Source organism: Hetaerina americana, unplaced genomic scaffold, assembly GCF_022747635.1.
Source record: "Hetaerina americana unplaced genomic scaffold, ioHetAmer1.1.p SCAF_3, whole genome shotgun sequence".
Lineage (NCBI taxonomy): Eukaryota > Metazoa > Arthropoda > Insecta > Odonata > Calopterygidae > Hetaerina > Hetaerina americana.
In genome coordinates, this window is record NW_027286874.1 from 98487058 (window position 1) to 98509768 (window position 22711).

General features: G+C 36.5%; 1 protein-coding gene across 1 annotated transcript in view; it reads right to left on the bottom strand.

The window, feature by feature from the left end:
- LOC139690477 (homeobox protein abdominal-A homolog) overlaps positions 1 to 22310 on the bottom strand; it is a 133653-nt gene extending 111343 nt beyond the window's left edge. The window contains exons 1-2 of the mRNA XM_071587934.1: positions 21533 to 22310; positions 7944 to 7976 (exon numbers count right to left, since the gene is read on the bottom strand). Of these exons, the coding sequence (XP_071444035.1) occupies positions 7944 to 7976; positions 21533 to 22310 (811 nt within the window). The remainder of the gene's footprint in view (positions 1 to 7943; positions 7977 to 21532) is intronic.
- Positions 22311 to 22711: the final 401 nt, after the last annotated feature.

Below are 22711 nucleotides of genomic sequence, written 5' to 3' on the forward strand. Positions count from 1 at the left end.
TTATGTATTACTCCAAATTGCGGCCATTTCTTAAATTATGATTTTTCACGTACATTTAAAATACCCGGCCAATGAAGTTTACGTGTAAAACACAGAACAAATGTGTATTCACAATGGGAACAATAAAGAGTAAGTGCAACCAATTTAGTTCTAAGTGATTCACTATAAATTTCCCTATATCACATCCCTCGATTCTCATACGAAAATACCATAAAAAGTTTAGGGTGTGATAGCGTGACATCGTCACCGGCAACCCACCACGCCTTAAGGCATAAAGTGTTGAGCTCCGAAAAGTTTGAGGAAGACGGAAGCCAGGGCGCGGCGGATTGAGGCGGGGGCCGAAAGGAGTGGGGCGGTGAAGCCGTGCCGTTTGAGAGGTGGAGTGAGGATGATGGTGGGCAAGGGGAGGGAGAGAGTGTTGTAAGAGGAATACCCAGATGAATAGGGCGACATATTTACGGGTGGGTGTGGATTGAGGGAAGGGCGTAGAAGTAGGAGAGCGAAAGAGTAAGGGGAGCGAAGGAGTAGGAGTGGAGGGGCAAAATAAAGGCAGTATGGACGTGAGATAGAGGGAAATAAGGAGTAGGAAAGAGGGATCTCAGAAGCATGACGAGGGAATGGAAGGGAGAGGGGTGCAGGGCCGCGTCGCGGGAAGGCATATTTTTTTGTTGCGAGAGGAGAAGTGGGTCGTTGGTGAGGAGGTGGACACGCGCGGAGAACCGGGGCGGGAGGAATGCCGCCGCCGTCACCGTGGCTTCATGCCGCCCCGGCTCCTAGAAATATGTATCTCACTCGCCGCGTGCTTCCACGGCCGAGCCTCCCTGGTGTTCATACCAGGAGGGTGGGTGGGCGGGTGGGAAGGTGAGCAGAGGCGGTCGTACGGGAAGAAAGAGGGAGAAAAGGGTTCGCTAAGAGTTTAGTGGGTGGGCGCTGAGGGTGGTGGTGTGAGATATTGCCGTATGCTGTTGTCGTGGATACGCACTGCTCACAAAGGATTTCGAGAGTGCAGCGACGTCGGGGATGAGAGAGGGAACCATGCTTGACTCAAAGATTTATATGGTGGAATAGGTAAACAGCAGAGTGAAAGGAGCAATTTTTTAATGCCAAAACATTTTTCCCCAGGGAGAAAATGAAGAATAATACAGGAGAACTTTACCTCTCTGAAAAATGATTACCTGAAACCGGAAATATATGTTGCATGGATATGGTTGTGTGCTCAAAAAATGTAGTACGTAGTAAGCATATCAACTGGATTTTGGCTGATTCAGAAATTATAATTGGAAAGAAGTTAATAAATCAATTAAATTCTTAGTTTACATCACTAAATACTGTACATTTTGGCCATACAATTAATCCAAGTTACCCCGCAGAGTAATTTTAAGATACGCTAAGACGAATAACACAAAGATATAGCCAACGAAAAAAAATATCACCTTTGAGTATCCGGTTATCAAAATATTTACCAATTAATTATTATAAAAATACTGAATAGTTTCAGACATGATGTGGTGGAATTGAAACATGATAAATAACGGATATTAGAAATTTTCTTCTGCAAAAGTTTAATTATACGACTCAGTTTCGATGTTTTATACTATCTTCAGGTTTGGACCAGACCCTTCAGATATGGATCTGAAGTTGATTTAATACATCTAAATGCGGTCGATCAAACCTAACCTGTGGAATGTTACTACTATCTGTCTTCATTTTAAAAATATGGCTTTTATTTTACCACAGTAATTAAAAACGCTCCAAATATAGGGCGTAACATAAAAAGAAATTCTGCACAAGAGTAGACCAACAAGTTATTTCTAGTAGATAATATATCCAACATACATAAATTAAAAAAATTAAAATTAAAACAAACAAAAAAAATGAATGGATATATATGGAGTTAAGGAAATCTTTTTGAAATTGGTGAATTTGAATGTGAAACTTCTTTGAGTTATATGCTCAGAAAGCATAAAATTAAAAAAAATAGAAGTACGCAAGTCATAATGATTACTGGCATTATTTGATTCCAAACTTTTAAAATACACATAAGGAGGTCTCTTGAAACAAGAAATATAATAAATACTAAAAGTCTGTTAGTAATTGACGCAAAGCCTAATACAATTGGCACAGCATACCGCATAAATAGTTTCATTTTCCTAAAGAAATAGTAAAAAGATAATTACTGCATGAATGGTTTCTCACTTTGACCAAATAACGTCTTGGAAAATACGTCTTAATTCTTAGTGAAAATATTTTAGCTAAATAAAAATTGAATTACTTATTTAGTTAAATACCAAGCTTAAAATCGAGAAAATATGTTGTTAATTTTTGTTGAACACATTACAATTTCCCCCATGCATTACCAATGTTATCGCGAGAGTAGGTGATAAAGTTTCCGTCTGCACCCTATTCCTCACACTCCAAACAAAACATGAACACTTCCCACCCCTACAAGAGCACGCAACCTCCCCGCTCCCACCATCCTGGTATCAATCCTCCCCACCTTAAAATCCATCAAGCCCATAAGCTATATCTCTCTGCGGAGCAGAGAGTGGAGTGGGAGAGCATTGCCTCCTGGGTGGAGGGGGAGAGGGCCTCACATGGTTAGGAAAGAGAGCACTGCTCATTCCGATCCCCGTCGTGTCCTTCCTACCAACAGAGCCTCTTCCCTTGTCCCCATCCCCCGCACAGCACCAGCACCCTCCCTCCATGGAATGTCACCGGCTCCTATTCCTCCATGCTGTATCTTTCCATGGAAGAGGAGGGGCACGATGTCCTCTCCTCCTCCACTCCTTCCTTTTTCCATCCCCTCGCCCCCCGATCCAGAGGTACGACGCCGCGGGAGAAAGGAGTGGCCCCGTCTCTTCAAATTCACAGGCAAATACATGGGGGGGCGTAGGAATACAGTGGAAGACTGTAACGTATAGGTGAAGGAGAGAGACTGTAAGAAAAGAGTGTGAGGGAGGTTGGATATTAGGAAGGGGATGCGTAGTTGGGCGGTTGAGGAAGTGGAAAGGGTTTGGAGACTGGGGAATCCGGATTTTAAAGATGGAAGGAAAATGGGGGTAAGGGGTGAGGGTATTGGCAGCGGAGCTTGGTAGGCTAAGCGGAAGAACGGGAAGAGAAAACGCGGGAGAAGAAGTTGATGGCCGGGTGGAATGGGGGAAGAGTTGGAGGCAGGAGGAAATGAGAGAACGAGTACCTAGTGAATAATTTATTCAGCGACCCTGATAGGCAGGGTCGGTAAACAAGAAGAGGTTGGAACGAGGTAGGAGGGTTGGAACGGAGATATGGGTGTGGATGGGGGGCGCAGGAGTCCCTTGGAGGGGGTTGCAGAGATGGACGGATGCTGAGGAAGAGAAGAAAGAGAACTGGGCAAAGAGAGAAAAGAAGAAACACGAGGAAGGGAATACCTGCTTGTTACCTGTTTTTCCAAGATATCCAGCCCCTACCAGAAGAAAGTCTCTCCCCCTCCATTATCTCTCTCTCTCCCAGTTCCTTCCTTCTTTCCTCATCCCTCTGCCATACTATCTATCCATTTTCCTTCTCCATATGCTCATCTCTCTTGTCCCACCCTCTCATCCAATCCCATCGTGCCCACCCATTTCCCTCCTTCAACCAAATTCATTTTCGGCGCTTCCATGTCCTATTCCACCCGCTGCTTCTTTCTCATCTTTAGAATCTTCATCAATCATCTGAAGGGTATCAAGCTCTCTTAGTCGGACCCACCCTCTTGGGCACTCTCTCTCTCTCTCTTATATGCACGGGACGCTTCGTTCGACCACTGCCAGCAGGGAAGCCCACAACGCCATTTTGGACTTGAAAACTCTCTAAGGCCTCGCAACGTCACAAAACATGGGAACTTTCTGACTCAGTATCCAATAAAGTCTTGAACATATGGCCCACCTTTCAGTTTTCAAGTGTCTTTCCAAAAAGATGACCTCGCTCATCGTGAATGTCAGAATAGTTTTCCAGTGAATAGAAGTGAAAATGAACACATAAGCCCGATGTGTATTTACTTTGATATGAAGCATGAATCCCAGTGTGCAAACATCATGAAGGTAATTTAAACATTTTCAGGATATTGTACCAGACTCTGATATTTAAATTGAAGTGTGTTTAATACACACAGTTGCTACATTTTAGGGCACTGAGAGAGGTTCAAACTCTCCGGAAGTTTTAAAAATTGAAACACATTTCATCATTCCGCTTGTGTTATACGAGTATTACAATAGTAACCGCAATGAAAATTACTCAATTTTTATTTCATAGGCATCCTCGATAGTTCCTCAAACATGAAAACTATCTAGTAAGATATTTAAAAAGAATGACCTGCATCAAGAAAATTCAGATTGTAAAATTCCTATGTCTAATATGTCAAAAATGAGCAACACCTTCTTGAGCATTATTCTATTTATTGACCTTAGAATATGATTGATAGCTTTTTCTAAATCTGAACTATATTGCGAGAATGTTCAAGTTATTCTCCTAAGACTACATCGCAAGAACCTATCAGTGCTTTCAGACTCAGGATGATTTCTTGTGTGTTTAACTAAGTTTCAAGTGTAACGCTAAATTACAATGGTATAAAGTAAATAGTATAATCATTCATAATTTGATTTCGAACTAAAATTAAGTTTACACGTTCAGGTATTTTATATGCACAAAAAAATCTTTAATTAGGTTGAAACGCTTATAAAAATAATATATCTACAAAAATTCACTGAGTATCACAGTTAAAAAATGACACAGCTTGAAAAATTTCAATGGAATGATAGCAGTGTATGCTGCATATAGCAAGCTCCGAAATTCAGTGCAAAGGAACAGGAAGTGATACATTGGTTCACGACTATTAGGTACTTTTATTAATAACATTCAGAAAATAGAGATATAATTCAAACTTTTTTCACGTGAATGTATATTAAATAAAGGCTAATTGATGTTAGGTCTGATATGAAAAAGGCTCACGCGGCACATAACATGGGATGAAGGCTGGGTGAGTGCATTTCAGCAAGGACATTAGAATATTTTTCACAATAATTAATTGTTTTGTGAAATTCAAAAGTTTAGTATCCAAGGTAAAGATATAACAAAATCTATAATGGCTCCTCTGTTTGACTAGAACTCTCATTTCAAAGAAGTAGTTCTCACTAATTTGTAAGTCAAACTTAATTAAGAGCGAAGTGGAACTTTGAATGCAATGATATAGTTCCTGACGCATTTTTTTTATCATAATATACGCTTTCATGAAATTAACCTTTCATCAAATAACTCCCCTCACTGCTTCTTCTCAATGGGATATTTTGAAACAAATTGAAGCCTTATGTGTGTTTTAACGTGCCCATGTTCCAATCTTCACTCTCTTTAGACGATCAGCTGTTTACAAAAAACGACGGGCACAGAAGGGTCTCACTTCAAAAGTGGAATGATGTGGGCCATCACGCATCTTCTTGGGTCATGGTCACGGGGAACCTAAAATGAAGTGCCGGAGGGAGGAGGTTGAAGAAAGAGAAGGCAGCGGGAGCATATGTTCAGTGACCATTGAAGGAACGGAAAACTTTCCTGGTTTATGTGGGAGATGATTGGAGAGCAAACATTTTTCAGTTTGCCTTATATGTATTGATATTTAAAAATTTAAAAGGTATGCTTTCATTTCTGTTTAGAAATCAATAATATCCCATCATCGAGATGAAATGCGTGAATGGTCCTAAAATTTAATGAACTTCTACGTTGCAACAGAGGCAAACTTCAATGTCCAAAAATTAAAGCCTCATTATTTTGTCATCTTATATTTAAGGTAATGCTTGAGCAATACATTCAAAGGTACGACTAGATTATGATTTGTATGGCTATTGATAAGCATAAAACTGAATATTTTCTAAAAATGCCCATTTTTATGTTGAAATGATTAATTTTGAAATTGAATCGGACGGGAAGAATGTTTTGTTCAAAATTCTGCTCTAGTATCGTTTAAATTACTTTTTACCAAATCATTTGTGTTAAATGAAATTGACGAATATAAGTAAGTTCTTGTGCTGGCTTATATAATAAATAACATAATCTGAATTATCAGAGATAATGGCAATTCTATTAATTACATTATTAAGTGTTGCGCGTAGGATGAAGCTTATTCTTAAGGTAACAAAGTTAACCTGAAACAATTATTAAAATACCCAACGTGATCTTAAAAATATTTGATGTTTTGAATATTATAGTATATATAGAGTATTAAAATAATTTTAATACAAATATAATGAAAATACTCTGAATCAAGTAGATACAAAGTAAGCATGACTAATAGCGTGGTAATTGTCGTATTCACAAAGTCATATTCTTTTCCTCATCAGGACGCTTGAAAATATGCAACATTCTATTTTTCAGTCAGATTATGATTCAAAGGAAAATTTATCTAAGAAGCCTAAATGTCACCAAATTATGCTTAATTTACCAACCCTACTAGTGAAAACTCTTTTTTATTATATGCAGAGACAAAGTATATCTATTGAAAGAAAACATTTATTGCCAAGTTGAAATGCATATAAGGATACAATACATCAAATATTGCATGCAAGTTAACATGACGTATAAATCTGCGGATAGCCTTTCAGTGGAAACGGAGTCTCAAAATTGTCATCAAGCATAGCTACTGAAAAGGCACTAGAGACTGTGACCGTTATCTGTATAACTATTTTTAAAAGACTACTATCAAGAATATATTTGGCATCTATAATTTATTACAAATTTCTGAAATTTTAGATTATTTTCAACGAAAACGATACACAAAAATCATTGCATTCTATTTTTACAAATAAAAATTGGACTAATGGGTTAAAGGGTATCAAAATGAATGTGTATTTGGCCTCATTAAGATAAGAAACGGCTGAAAATGGTGTATGAATTTTGTCAAATTCGCTCTCTGTATGAAACACACAATTATAATGCTTGTAAAACAACCGCTTTACCGATCAAGCTGCCATAAAAAAATAGAATAACTGTTCTTTTGGAGCCAAAGTTAACTTTTCGGAGGATATTTGTATGAGCATTTATGCGAAAGTATCTCAGAAAAACACCCCCAAGCCATTTAAAGAAAGACATTGATGTATATACTTGAGGTAATGAATGCCAAAAAGTCATAAGAATAATTGAAGCTTTTCCGAAAACAATTATAACAGTGGATTTTTAAATTAATTATTTAAAATAGTTATTTTAAATATTTTAACAAGCAGTAAGTTACGCCATTTAGAGTCCATGAAGATTATCAGACGCATCAACTTAGCAGGTTGTTCGTGTTTTTGAAGATAAACAAAGCAACTAGCTTTTCACTTGGCAAGGAATTCTGACTTTAGTTAATTTGCTAACGCCGGCAATATTGTCTGCTGAAGTACATTATTCAAACAAATTATTCGAAAGGTATTTAATTTTAACAGAGTTCCTTGATTTATGTAGAATGACATAGTTGTACCTACAGGAAATTTTCTAATGAATACTTATATGTAAACATTTTTAATTTTGTAATTTTTAGTAGTGAATGAATTTTCAATCATAATACAGGCACACGCCGATACAAAAAATAAAAAGATTAAGTTTAGCTTTTTCATTCATTAAGATATTTACTTTTCAAGCGCTCAAATAATAAATTACAAATTTTAATGTAATGCTGCAAAGATAAACCATTCCTCCTCGAATAATGTTTTAGCTATATGGTGAATTAAACAAAGTTAATACAGTGTTGGTAGTCCTTTGGAAATTCTATTTCTAAGAAAATTGCAGTGATACACCAAAGACATTACATATTTCGATACATGTCATTCAGTTACCGATGAAATTGGAATTTAACGGATAATAATTATCTCAACACCATCGTATTTCTTCTAAATATGTGACCGAGTGAAACATGCGCATTAGGATACAATTTTTTAAGATTTGAGACGAGTTAATACTGAACTTACCACAGACGACTCTGTCGAAGGGACTCATCCAGTCTGAAAAGAAAAATGACGTATTTTAGTATTTATAAACAACTCCAGCATCATTATAATTATAATTATTGATAATATTTTCAACTAAGAGGTTTGAGAATGCTGTCAGGCAATATTTGGATTTGAATTAGAAATGTGAAGGCATTAAAAGGCTAAACTTAGCGATCCGTAAAATATAACCGTATTCTATTCCTTGCATTTACAAATTATTAGATGAATGATTTATAAATTTAATGAGAATAGCTTCCAATATCTTTGTAATTTAATCAACTTATAGGGTATTTTTGCTAAACCTCTAAAATTAATTTGTTTCTGTAAAATTGGTACTGTAAAAGAAAATGCCTTGTTTTTCCAAATAGGTATTTAAGCACGACATAGGTTATGACCACGATGGCATCGTCAGGTATCATCATCAGTCAAGTAAAAATCTATTTTGTGTATAATGAAAATATGCGTGGAAGAACAAAGTATTTTCATTGCCATTTTGAGGCGATATATGAACGATATTTTATGGCTATCCATTTTTGTGCTTTAAGGACCTTAGTTGCTTAGGAATTTAGATACTGGTGATCACTAAAGATCGGTGTTTTAATATTTTTATTATGATCTCATTACCACTATCTCAATGCAAATTTTATCCAATTTCAGACAAATACCAGCTTGAGCTGAGTAGAAAAAACACGGAGCTTTGAGGAAACCGTTGAACTTTAAGCCTTGAGGAGAGAAGAGGATAAATGTTGGCCTGTTGCAATACATGGATACAATTTGTTTCTTACAGAAGAGCGATTTTTGTAAGTAACCTATTTCATATTGAAAGTGTTAAAACATTTAAATTGGAAAGGTTTGGCCTGATGTCATTGAATCAGGCCAAATTCTTTTGTCTCGTTAACTCTCATAGTTACAAAGTTAAATTAATAAAGCCATATAGTGATGGACACTTGCATTGGTCTTATGGAAACCTAAAGAGAAGATTATAATACCACAATACAGGCATATGTAGTAAGAAAACTATTCTCAACATCTAAAAATAATTAGAATTATTGCAAAAAGTTAGGTTTAATATGCACGTTTCCAGGTCGTTAGTACTTGTAAATGGCACATTGTCACGCATCCATTGACATTAGACGAGTTCATGTAAGCGTAAATTCTTATCCACAAATCAGAAAAACCTAAAACATAAAGAATAGAAAAAAAGGATTAAAACCGACCCTGATAAATAAACTTCTTATTACGCAATTCATCTTATGGTACAAACGGAGATTAGAAAATAAATGGGTGTTTATGATGATAAATAATAATTGAAATTATTGCAAATATGGGGCAGTAGATCGACATTGTAATTTCAAGGAATATTAAAAAGGAGATATGAACGAAATAGGAACCTCAAGGAAGCATCGGAGGAAACATTACAGTTTCTTAGAAAGTTTTAGAGATACCAACAAATCTAATTGACTTTTCGAGAATTTCGGTACACATTCAAATTTTTCGAGCAGAGCAGTTAGAAAAAAGTTATCAGTTTCACAGAACTTTAGACATTATTTCTTTTTACTTTCGATCAGAGAGAAATTTTCTAAATAAACGGCTCTTTCAGCTTCTAGGCCCTTTCTTGATCAGCATCAAGCTGCTAGGAATTCCACTTTTGGAAGAGAATGACTAAGAAATCGAAGAAAATAATAGGACTATTAAAATAAATTTTATGATACCGCAAAAAATTGAAATGAATTGCGATTTTTGTATGAATAGTTTCATTCTGTCATTTGATTTTAAAGAATAAATATATTTAATAAAAAAGATAAATATTTGGTAATACATGTTATCATCATTATTGAAGTATTACTCCCAATATTTGATTGTAACAGGTGTTTATTATTCCCACCCTAAACCTAGGTCCGTGGAAAATCACATTATATGTAAATCAAATTTAAACTTACGGTACCAAGCCTTTTCATTTGCAACTATTCAATTTTATCTAAGAATTTTATTTCCTAAAAATACTAACATAAAGGATCCCTTAATGCAACACCGCGAATGGCAACATAGAGCCTTCCCTCAGTAACCAAATGCCCACTACCCACTGACCAGAAACACTTGCATTTTAATTTAGGTTCCAGCCTTTGAATATGCTATGTGTGATATATTTATTGTATCAATATTTTTTTTGTTAAGGTACCCTGCAGGCCACCGCTTGGGTGTATGTCAAGGGGTAAATACACACCAGACTAATTTTGACCCGAATATGACTCTACCATGGTTAGACAATGTTATTCTGGCCCCTTATCGCTCGTGGAAAAAACGACTTCTCAAATCTATCTGTTCTACACTTAATCTCTCCATTTTGATTCACATAATCTCTTCTACAGTAATAAGATGGGTTTTAAGGTCAACATCACTGCTGAAGATATCTCCTTCCAATTTGTGCAAGAAATTTAGTCTATAATTGAACCCTCGCTCTGTGAGTGATTCCCAGCCTGGCCGCTCTAATATTTTGGGTACGATACTAAGTTAATCGTAGCAACTTTCGACAAATCTAGCTCATTTACGCATCACGCGATCGAAATCTGCAATCAGTCCGACTTCGTGAGGATCCCTTATGCTTGCAGCATATTCTAAATGAGGCCTAACTTGCGAAGGATAACTCTTGAACCTTTTCGTCATATTTACCAAGTAATCTTCTAATAAATCCTAATTATTTGTTAGTTCATCGGTGTATTCCCCGAATGTATTTCACCCAGGAGAGGTCTTGAGAGAGGGTAACGCCTTGTTATTGAATTTAGTCCATGTTTCGGTGTTTCAAATGCACTAGGCGTTCGGGAAGGATTTGCTCTTTTTCCTAAAAAATTATGACTACGAACTTTTTAATGTTTACTTCTAAATCTAGTGTCTCACAAGGTTTTTATAGCATTAATTTCATCTGATTCAGCCGCTGTGACCTCATGGTCACGGATATTACGGTAAAAAACTGCATCATTGGCAAATAAACATATCTTACTAAAGACTACGGAGCCAATACCGCTAACGTTAAGTAAGAATAATAAAGGTCCGATAACACTTCCTTGGGGAACACCTGAAGTAACTTGTATGATATTTGAGCTAAATCCATCTATCACTTCTAATAGTACCGAACATTCAAAAAGTCTATAATCCAACCCCGGATATTTTTATCTATGCACTATCATTCTAGCTGGGTCAGTTATTTCCTATGAGGTACTTTGCCGAAATTTTTCTTTAAATATAGAAAAATTTCGTACTCTAGAACTTGACTAACTCACGAAATATGAATATCATTCACGAACAATTCTGATAACATTTCCGCACCGTTAGAATAAATGTTAGAAAGTATTGACGTTTTGTGATCAACGAGCTGTGCCATTCATTTAGTGACCAGGCTTATTATTTTTTGAATGTTTCTCTTGCTATGAATATATAAGATAAGGATGGAGTTAGCAAAACAAGAATAAATTTAATGTGAGCGTAATCAGTCGCATTATAGTTTTAAATTCAAGATTAGTTCAAAAGGAGGTAAACCTTAGTAAATTTTAACATAAATGTGTTTTATTCAACTATCAGAGTTAAGGTATTTTTATTTTTTTTTGAAAAACATGTTTAATATATTGCAAAGAGAATTGAAAGGGTTGTTAAATTATTTGAAATCCTACGATATAAATTATTTTAAGGGATCCTAATGAGTTTAAACGTGGCAATTTTATCTATAACTTTATTTGTTTAATCTTTACTTGCTCATTACATTTAGAAAAACGACATATTCAATTATGTCTTTCTTTCCATTGCTTTTTTCTCTTTTTTAGCTAGAAAAACGACAAAAGTAATCGTATTTCAAGTCAACTGAGATTCTTACCAGGAAATGAATTACATTTCCTGTATCAAGGAAGAACTTTTCAATATAAATTATTCATAGTGTGAATTTAAATTGAATGCAATCGTAATTTATAGTTATTATCAGCCACTTTGTCTAAATATATCCGTACAGCTATTACAAGATACTTCTCCTTTGTTATTGACAAACATTTTGAAGAATGGAGATATTACAGATATTTTAACGAATGTTTCATTAATATGTTATCTTTATTTTTATTATAAGTAATCACCTACGCGTCATTGGTTGAAAAATCATGTAAAGGCAATTTTTATCATTTTGTTGGGTTTTTCAATTTACTAAGCGAAAAAAATTGAAAATAGTCCTATGAATACGCATAGCTCTTGAACTAATTTTCAATATCCTATAAGGTCTAAAAAATATCAAGCAGATTACAATTTTTATCTAAAATTTGGAAAAAGCATTAATGATTTCAAATTGAAAAATGATTACTTACATTATATATATGTACATGTGTGTATATAATTATATATAGACCGAGATCTTAAACAACGTTGCTACAATATATTGAATACGTGGACTGACTTTAAAAAAAAATATGACAAAAAATAATGAACGGAGTTCTACCTCACATTAGAGCCAGACATTTACTAAAATTCCTGAAGAAATTGTATTGATTGTTCATATATTTTTCAAAATAGCAACAAAGATATGCTAGGAAACTTGAAAATAATCAATTGCACTGCAAAAAATGGCCGTATGCGTCCTTTTGCCAGCGGGCTCTCCGAATGCGCCGCATGCCGCACAAGCGGCTTTCTCCCAGGCGGCCATCTCTTGTTGCGTAGCCCGGGCTTGCGGTTAGAGCGACCAACGTTGAAAAACTTGTCTGCCTCCATCACTAACCACACCCGTAAACCTATCCGTGGGTGATTTTCCATTAAATTATATAATTTTTAAGGAAACCATTTTGATATTTTTTATTGCTATCAATTATAAGTGAGGATGCTACTTTACTCTTTCAGAGTTTGTTTAGTTAGATAAAGATGTATTAGGAATCATTCAAGCGTCATTTTCATTGTCTTTACTAACTTTCAAGTTAAATTCATTATTTAAAAAAGGAAACCGTAGTTCTATACTTAAATTACTATCAATTACAATTTGAAGTAGTTATAAACAACTCTAATGGATTTTGACTGCCAAAGAATAAGAATAACTTTATATTCATTTTTTCGGTGCTTAATTTCAAGAGCAAATGTTTTCTAACGAGAACTTGCACATTTATGTCTATCTAAGTAAACCATGTATTGCTCTAATAAAATATCACTTTCATATTCGTTTTAGAACTAAATGGAATTTTAATTATTTTTTCATACTTTTTAGGTCAATAATGAAAAGAAAATAAGTGCAAAGAATATCAATATATTTTCCATACAAACAACTACATTTCTCAATATAGACCTAAATACGTATTATTAGAGTTATACCATATTATAAATTGGGTTATTTTATAAATATCCATTTATTAATCAGAAGCACTAACACAAACCGCAACTTTGGATCCTGCCGAATCGCTCGATGTAAAACTACTCGTAATGCTGAGTAATCACTTAGCAATCTATCAGGTAATTTTTAGAATTTTTTTTCATTAAAACCAGTAAACTAGATATTATTTTATATGCTAGACTTATTATTTTGATAAAGGGCACTTTCTATAATACGCACAAACTAATCAATTAGGTAAAGCTTACTTTCTCTTTGACACCTATTAATATTATTTACACTAAATTAATGATGAATTAAGAAGACATAGCTAGTTACCATATCTTACTAAAACCAATGCGTATTCCCCATTAAATGAGTATCAAAACATAATATTTGAGGTCCAATTACAATCTTATTAATGGTTTCAAGCAAGCATAAATCCTATATATTTAAAAAAAATTACACAACATGTTTTAAAATGAACAAAGTATGAGAAATATCAATTGCATATCATTTACATATCATTTGATATGCCAATTAATAATATCAACCATTTCCTTTAATATTACGAAAGGATAATCGGCCAATATTGGAAAGAAGGCTCTTTCCGTTCGCTCCCAAAAAAACCCGTTCCGTGAAATCGTACACAGTGTTGGATCAAAGGATGAGGCTTGAGGTAATACGAAAAGGGAGAAGGAAAAGAAGAAACCCGAAGGTATATCTACTTTTAAAAAAAGTCATTTCCATCAAATCAACCGTACAATACTTTAAAACTGCTGCCACAAACAATGCCCAACATTACATGAATCACGTCATATAACCAATTGATCGTCGATAACTTCCACCCTACGCCTGACTATAAATAAAATCTCCAAAACATTTATGACATTCAATTATTTCCTTTGGTACTCCATTGTGTATGTAGTTGCGTATATACATATATATATATATATATATATATATATATATATATATATATATATATATATATATATATGTATGTATATAATATAAATTATTGCAAACATCCGATAGTCAATGAAAATTCAAAATTTGTGGTTTGAAGGCAATTTATTCCCGAATATTTGACGTAAGCAACAATGTTAAACTCGATTTCTAATCTTGGATGACATCTTTCCGATCGTTTTTACTTGACATTTTTTCACCGAAAGAACTTAATTTTTTTCTATAAGAGAAAATATTTTGGCTAGGAACTGAATAATTTCTCAAACTAATCTTGAGTATATGAATAAGTGTGCAAATGTATCAATGGATTTATTTGAAATATTTATTAAATTATTTCCTCCCGAAAAATAAGAAAAACAAAGTTTTTACAATCTTAGATAACCGCTAGCGAATACTTCCTTTTGTAATCCATCAACTATCCCAGATAATATGAAAAGCATACTTTATAAAGGAGTACAAACGTTCACATTGGTCATTGGATACTTAAATTATAGCAGGAATATTTAAATTTACCTGCATTTATTTTTTTTAATTTCGATTACTGAGCATTGGTTTTAATGTATGCAATAAAAAATTTCTATTTTCAACGAACTCTTTATTTACATCATTTCTTCCAGAAAACCCGAGTATTATAACACATTTTATTAACACAAAATATTATGCATTGTAAGATGATTACATGAATTTTTATTCAGAAGGGAATATATATTTTGCAATACATAGGTATTCACCAGTCACATGTTACCAATTGTTAACATGCCCAACGGTATTCTCACGTTGAATTAAATCCAACGGAGAAACATCTAACCCGTTGCCCTAAAACTCAGATGCGTGCGTGAAAAGGCTTCCTGTCTGAAATGAAGCGTCAGACAAAAAAACAGAAGAATAATAAACAAAGACAAAGAAGAAGCGTGTGAGTGTCATGACGATCTCGGACGTAAAATTACACTAAAATAAATGGCCTCCCAAAAAGATTCTGCGATCAATTTTAAAGGGGCAAAATGTTTAGTGGCGTCATTACGGCAGTTGGACGGCCATCGGGACGGCAGTAAAGCGGATTTTTTTTCCGAAAGGAGAAGTGTATGAGTAGAGGTATAGCATTATAGAGTGTGTGGAGAGTCTTAGTGGACTGGGACGGCTATGAGGTTGGGAATTGGGAGGGAGGGACAGGGTGGAGGTTGTTGGGTAGGGTGGGGTTTGGAATCAAACGGACTGTCGGGAGTTGACGATTTGGAGAATCGACAGCGTTTTTTGGGATGGGTGCCGAAGAGGATTGGTCATTACTCGCGCACCATCGAACGAACTTCATTCACGCATCAAACAAAGGAATACCGCCTACCCCTCGCCCATATATCTATCATCGACTCCTTTAACTCCGTCCCTTCAAAACTCTCTTTCTATCACCACCAAGGACCCAAAAGGGCCCCTCCGTCAAAACCACCCAACTTCCATTTACTTCCTTGAATTCTTGCTTCTCTTGCTTCCATCGCTCAAAAGCAATCGAGCACTGATCAGGCATGAACAGGGCGTACACTATCATGGGCTGGTGGACAATGAAATGAATAAAAGTCAAGAGTATCTCTTATTCCGACTTTCATGGACGATTTTCCTCTACAAGCTGATGTCTTTCGATACTAAAACTTTGGGAAGAATAAAACTTGCTCGATTATTATATTTATTTTATTGAGTTTTCTTACCGGATTAATAAAACGCTTGCACCTGTATGTGTTTTGAGCGTTTAAAAATATTAAATCTAAGTGAAGGCGCATAAAATGGAAGTTTGCTATTACGGGATACAAATATATCCAGTAATAATAAAGACGACTATTCTGAGTTATGCGAAGAAAACATTCGATCTTATATTCATGCCAAATGTTGTGAATCAATGCTGGAATTTCTAAGAAAGCGAATTTTTTGAATATTTTTAATGTTTATCTTAAAATCGACGGTTTCAATTTTTTCCACATTTCAAAAAGCTAATTGTGAAGCACAAATTACAAAGCACAAAGTTTGTTCTGATGATAATCAAAAAGACTTTCTGTTATTGCATTCAAAATATTTTCAATCTTAATAAATTACAGTTAGGAATACGTTTTTTTTAATTTTTCGTGAACATAATTGATATTTAAATTTATTCTTACTCCTCCAGCAACTTGTATAAATAATCCTAATAGGACAATAATTTTATTGCTTTTCAAAGATATAAGTGGTCACATCAATTGGAAAGTCTTTGGGGTCCGAAAGCCAAATGTGGAAACTTTTTCGGCAGTTCTTTAAGGCACACCAGCGACACGGCTGTGGAGAGGCCCCGCACGGAATCATCTACGACGCCGCCATTACGGAGTGCGATCGTCGGAGGGCGTTAAGCTAGTACGCCGTAATGAATTTCCTTATACTCTGAGGAGAACGATGATAGGGGAATTTATCATTGGGAACACTATCTATTCATTTCATAGTTCTTATTAGATTGAGACCTCCGAAGAATGAACTGGTTTATTAGGTTGCAATCAATTTAGTAACAATATAGGCGTTATCATTTTGCATTAAAAAAACATTTTTTTAAAGTGAATTTCGCTGATAACCACTTTAAAAAAATAGTATAAATGATTAAGGTCGTCTAAATCCATTTGTATTTTGCAACATGCTGAATTCGAAAGTATAGAAAGGGTATTGAACCATTTAAACAGCTACGACATAACACAAATGCCATAAAATGGAATAGGGGTGCGGCGTATTTAATCAAATATCACAGGATAATCTCTATAGATCGATTAATTAATAATGGAAACCGATTTAAAAACGGTTTTAAAAGTATTAAGGGCAGACTCGACAGAACCAATCGTAAAAAAAACGAAATTAGTGTAGTGATCATAGTACAATATTGAAACCTGTATCAATAAATTGTAATTGCTTATTTTAACTGAACTTGTTAACATATGCTATTATTCGTTGCTGTAATTAACCTAAGCAAGTTACACTTCGTGTGCTTTAACGATAATATTTTGGACATAAAATTGGAGATAATGCATAGTTTTTCTAAATTCTTGAGGATATATTAATCTACTATTTCTTTGTCAGAATTTAGAATCATTTATTCTCTAATAGGTAATAAAATATTAAATCATTCAAAACAAGAAGATGAACATTTTATTAACTTGTATTCAACATTCAGTTAAAGAATATTAACTTTTAATTACGTTATTATGCGAAATTTCCTGCGAAAAAATGGATACGATAATATTTTTCCTGAAAGACAAAGTTCTCTGGTATAACTCATTAGGATATGCAAAATGATACTACTGATCATAATCAAAATGAATATTTTAATATCTTCTTTTACTGCTGGCATTCAGACGTTAGTTGCTCAGGGCTACGATGTGCGCGTGTGTATGTTTATACGAGGGTCATCCGGAAAGTAGTACCCGTTCGTGCCGCATGAAGTGCTGACGACGCGAGTAGCCGCTGGACGAGGTCAGATAGCTTCAGTGGCTTGTCTGCCTTCTCTGAGCCAAGTTGCGTGACGCTAGCATTGCCTGTGTTGTTTCTGTGATTGTTTACAATGTTTAAAAAAATTGAGAACGCCGCCAGTTGTGAAGTGAGGGCAGTGATTAAATTCCTCAATGCAAGAAACGTTCGCCCATGTGACATTCATCGCCAATTAAAGGAGGTGTATGGAGACAATGTAATGGACGAGTCGTCTGTTCGGCGGTGGTGTCGCAACTTCAACATGGGGAGGGGGAACACACACGACGATGAGCGTTCGGAGAGACCGTCTGTCATTACAGACCAACTGGTGAGCTCAGTTGACGAATTCGTGAGGAACGATCGGCGCGTCACAATTGATGACATCTGTGAGCATTTTCCCAATGTTTCTCGAACAATTGTTCATGAAATTGTTAAACACCATCTGCATTATGCAAAAATTTGTGCAAGATGGGTCCCTCGCGTATCTCAATGAGCTGGCGGCGAAGGACTATGCAGCAGGAATACAGAAACTTGTCACACGTTATGACAAATGCCTTAATTTGCTTGGAGATTATGTTGAGAAGTAGTTTAAAGTATCCTCTTTCAAATAAAATTTTTTATGTTTGTTAATATTTACTTTTGTGTCTTTATTTCACGAACGGGTACTACTTTCCGGATGACCCTCGTGTATATATATATATAGTAAAATAGAGAACACGTTTTGGAAACATTTTAGACTGATAAACAATCTAAAATACAGGTGCCTTATATACACAATTTACCTTTTGCTTTGTGTTCTATAGTGCCGTGCACATGTTATATTGCTCTCTTAGGTGCTTCTACCTCACTGATATATATATATATATGTATATATATATATACTATAGTATATATCACAGTGAAAGAAAATGGTAAAAATAGTTTTGTTGAAAATAATCACCAATATCGACATGCCCTATACCTTAATTAGGTATCAGGCATGTCCTTATATATTACATATATATATATATATATATATATATATATATATATATATATATATATATATATATATATATATATGTGTGTGTGTGTGTGTGTGTGTGTGTATGTATGTGTGTGTGTGAAAATAAACGAGCAGTTAGGGTGGACATTTATCAATACTTAAATATACCACACATAATGTACTTGAATTTATACGCTATAATAGCCTTAGCATAAAGAAGAATTTCAGTTGGCAGAAAAGCCAACTATGAAGTATTGGATAATGCTACGGAAACTATCTTAATTGCTCTTTGATTTTTTAACTCAAATCGTGAGTTAATAAAAATATAGATAATACGAACGAATTTATAAGATTCTTAAGTAAAAAAACTTATACCTCAATCTTAGAGGTCATATCCAAAAATGCGAAACCTGTAGTGTTCTCGATGTAAAATAGATTATTTTTTATTGTTGAATAATCTTTGATTCAATGAATGAAATAAATAATATCTGGAAAAAAATCATTTCACGCTATAGTAAAGGGTGCTTAATAAAATAAACTTATAAATATGTAATTAAGAATAAATGACATGGCTATGTAACTTAATATAATAACATTTATTCCTATACAATCCCTAGCATTTTTATTTTTGTTGCCAGGTTGCCTTAATTAATTTTGTAGGCATTCAACGGACAACAATAATTAGGAATACGTAGAAATTCGGGTTTGCGAAGTAATTGTGAATGTATCTCTTAAGTAAATGAATAATAACCATTAGTTACCAATGGTACGCATTTGGCAAATCATTGTTATATGATCTGTGAATTAATTTCCAACGGGGTGTGCTTTATTGAATATTAAAAACCTACTGCAAACAACACTATTACATTTATACAATTTATATAAATATATAGTTTTTAGAGTGCATAAAACTACAGAGCTATCATCTATGACCAGTTTATTTGAACAATTTTTTTCAAAGATTAATTTTGGTCTTTTGAAATCTAAATTATTTGTTAATTTCTACGTTGAATTGGTTTCAATAGTTTATAATTTATAATTGTATGCAACTTAATATACTTAAAAGTTTCTTTATTCCATAATAAATTTTTTTTTTTACCGTCCTCCTTTAATTAGCTTATATTTCAAATCTTGGTCATTATTTTTATAGCTGTCTAAAATTTCCACCTTAAAAAGATGTTTAACTTTTTATATCAATGTTTTTGTAAATTATTCATGCGGTATTAACTCTGTAAAATAAAGTATGATCATATCTTGAGTGCGTAGAGGGTTAAAGTGTGTCAATTCAGCAGATAAGCAACTATATGTATCAAGGATCACTTGAAGTCTGCTCTTGTCAAGTTTTGTAACTAACGCATGTCACTATAGAGTTTAAAAACAAATGGTAGAGACAATTTCTAAGCCAGCGATTGATGTAAAACGGTCGTGATATAAGCTCAGTGCACAACCTTACCACTCGAGCGGCTGTCGTCTCAGGGCAATGAAACACCATTGACTTCGTCCTTTCATCCAAGTGCATGTGCTCCTCGGTCACGGCTGCAAAAACAATTCCTTTCCTCCTTCCCTTCTCCTACCATATTCCTCTCTCTCCCTCATCACTTTGCTCCTCCTATTCTAGAATTTTTCTCCTCGGTTCCTTCCCACAAACTATTCTCTTCCCTTTCCTCTATCTTCTATCCTTCAAACAAACAGGCGCCGCATGCACACCTAATAGGATGCATAAACCATTATTCACTCTTAGACCTCACAAACTTTAAACTGATCTCGTGTAATCCTCCAGATGCTCAACCGATGAGTGCTAAAAAGCAACGACCGGGAATCAACCAAAACTTCCGTTTCAAGTGTTTTCACCTGACCCACAGTGTTTTCTTATTGTACATTGAATATTATTTAGTTGAAAATTGTAGCATATAAACTTACGGATCACATCATAGGTCATAACTATGTAACAATGTTTTGCTTTTTTTCTGCTAATAAAATGCTATGTTCTCCTCCATTTTTATTATTATTGGAAACATAAGGGGAAATACCGATAACCTTAATTAGTATTTAATTACCGTTTTTTGTTAATATTAAATATTAGTCATGAAAGTGTTCTCGGGCACTAGCTTAAGTACCAAATACATGCGAAATAAAACAGTACACATACATTTTTTTAACCGGGTTACATTTAATTCCGATAGTAAAAATATACGATGAAGTTATTTACATGTCAAAATATGATTATCATTTTGGTCTTCCCTGCTTTATAAACAATTCCTAACATATATTACCGTCAAAGATATAAACCATTACGGTTTTAAAAATGAATGTGTTAACCCCAAGAGGGATAAACACTAGGGCGATTGAATTTTTACGAGGCCATATTAATGGTCTTACTAGCAGGCGGTACCCTTGATTCAACCATCAAGCGTTACCGTATTACCATCAAAGAGATTATTTTGGCGTGAAATGGGTTGTAACGTTAATTTATTAGGTATTTAAAAAGCGTTGTCAATCGTTACGCACCCGGTGCAAATGATTCTTTTTTTCCAGCTAAGAATTAAGAGAGGTTAACCGCGTCCAAAAAAATAGCCATTACTCGCCCTCTCTCTTTCACTCACTCACTCAACAACCCTTTTTCAGTGGGTCCTTAAGCAGTTTTACTGCGTGGGGCAATAAAGGTGGGACGAACCCGCCATTTCACAGTGAGCGCTAGGCGGGGGAGGGTTGCCACAATAGGTTTGACCGACAAGGGCCGTCAAAGAATGAGAGAGCGCGTGAGCATTTTAAAGGACCCGGGAGGGAGACAAAGAGGACCAAGAGAAGAGAGATAGTGTGACTCACCGGTGATAGACATCCATGGGTAGCGCGGGATATCGGGGAGCGGTTGGCCCGCCGTTTGGGAGCACGAGTTGAGCGGGTTGCCCGGGTCTGCGGCGGCCGCCTGGTGGTAGAACTGCGCCGCGGCCGCCGCCATGCTCGACGTCGTGGAGGCGCCGTTCTGATGGTGGTGGTGGTGGTGATGGTGATGGCCGAGAGTGTAGTTCACCATGGACTCGGCGGAGACGACCGCCGGGTGACCTCCCGTGTAGCGGCACGACTTGTCCACGGTGTCCACCACCCCACCCACTCCTACGCCCCCGCTCCCGCCCCCACCGCCCCCGGACACACCCCCGCCGCTTCCACCGCCCCCGATGAGGCTCCCGCCCCCGACGATTCCGCCTCCGACCGGCCCTGGGCTGGGCACACCTCCCCCGGCACCACCACTGCTCCCGGAACTCGATCCGTGGACGCCCCCTCCGCCCCCGTTCCCAATGCCGTTGCCGCCCCCGCTCGAAAGCGCGGCGGCCGCGGCGGTCGAGAAAGGCGACGAGCTCATGGAGGCGCCAAAGGCGGCGGCGGCGGCCGCGGCCTGCGAGTGGGTCGCCCCCATCGACACGTACGGGTACATCCTGCCGGCGGCAGCGTGCTGTGGCCCGTAATTGACCACGCTGTTAGCCGCAGCGGCGGCGGCGGCCGCGGCGGCCGCGGCGGCTGCAGCGGATGCCGAGGCCGACGAGGCCGTCGGGTCCGCCGCCTGGTGGTACTTGGGCAGCATGCTATCGATGAATTTGGAGCTCATTGTCCCACCATAATAACAGTTGCGGCTGGCGGGCGAGATGATGAGCGCGATTTCTTTACGGCGCGCCGGCGGTCGTCAGTGGAGGGAGCGAAGGCAAAGTGCGCGAGCGAAGGGGGGCCGCCCCGCAGTAACGGCGGGGAAGGGGCCAGGGGGGAGGGGCGGGGCTGATGAGGGTGGGGGATGGGCACAGCGCGGTGGAGGACCTGGAGTAGGGGGCTCTTCGGGTTCGGAGTGGGGGGGCACAGGGCGAAGGAGGGCGAGGTGGAACCGAGAGAGAAACAGAAGACGGCGCACTGAGCGTTTGGGAGAGGAAAAGTATAAGAGGAGAAAGCGGTAAGGAAGAGAGAGAGAGGGAGAGAGGGAAGTAGATAGAGCGCTCAGGCGCTCTTAAAACCGAATCC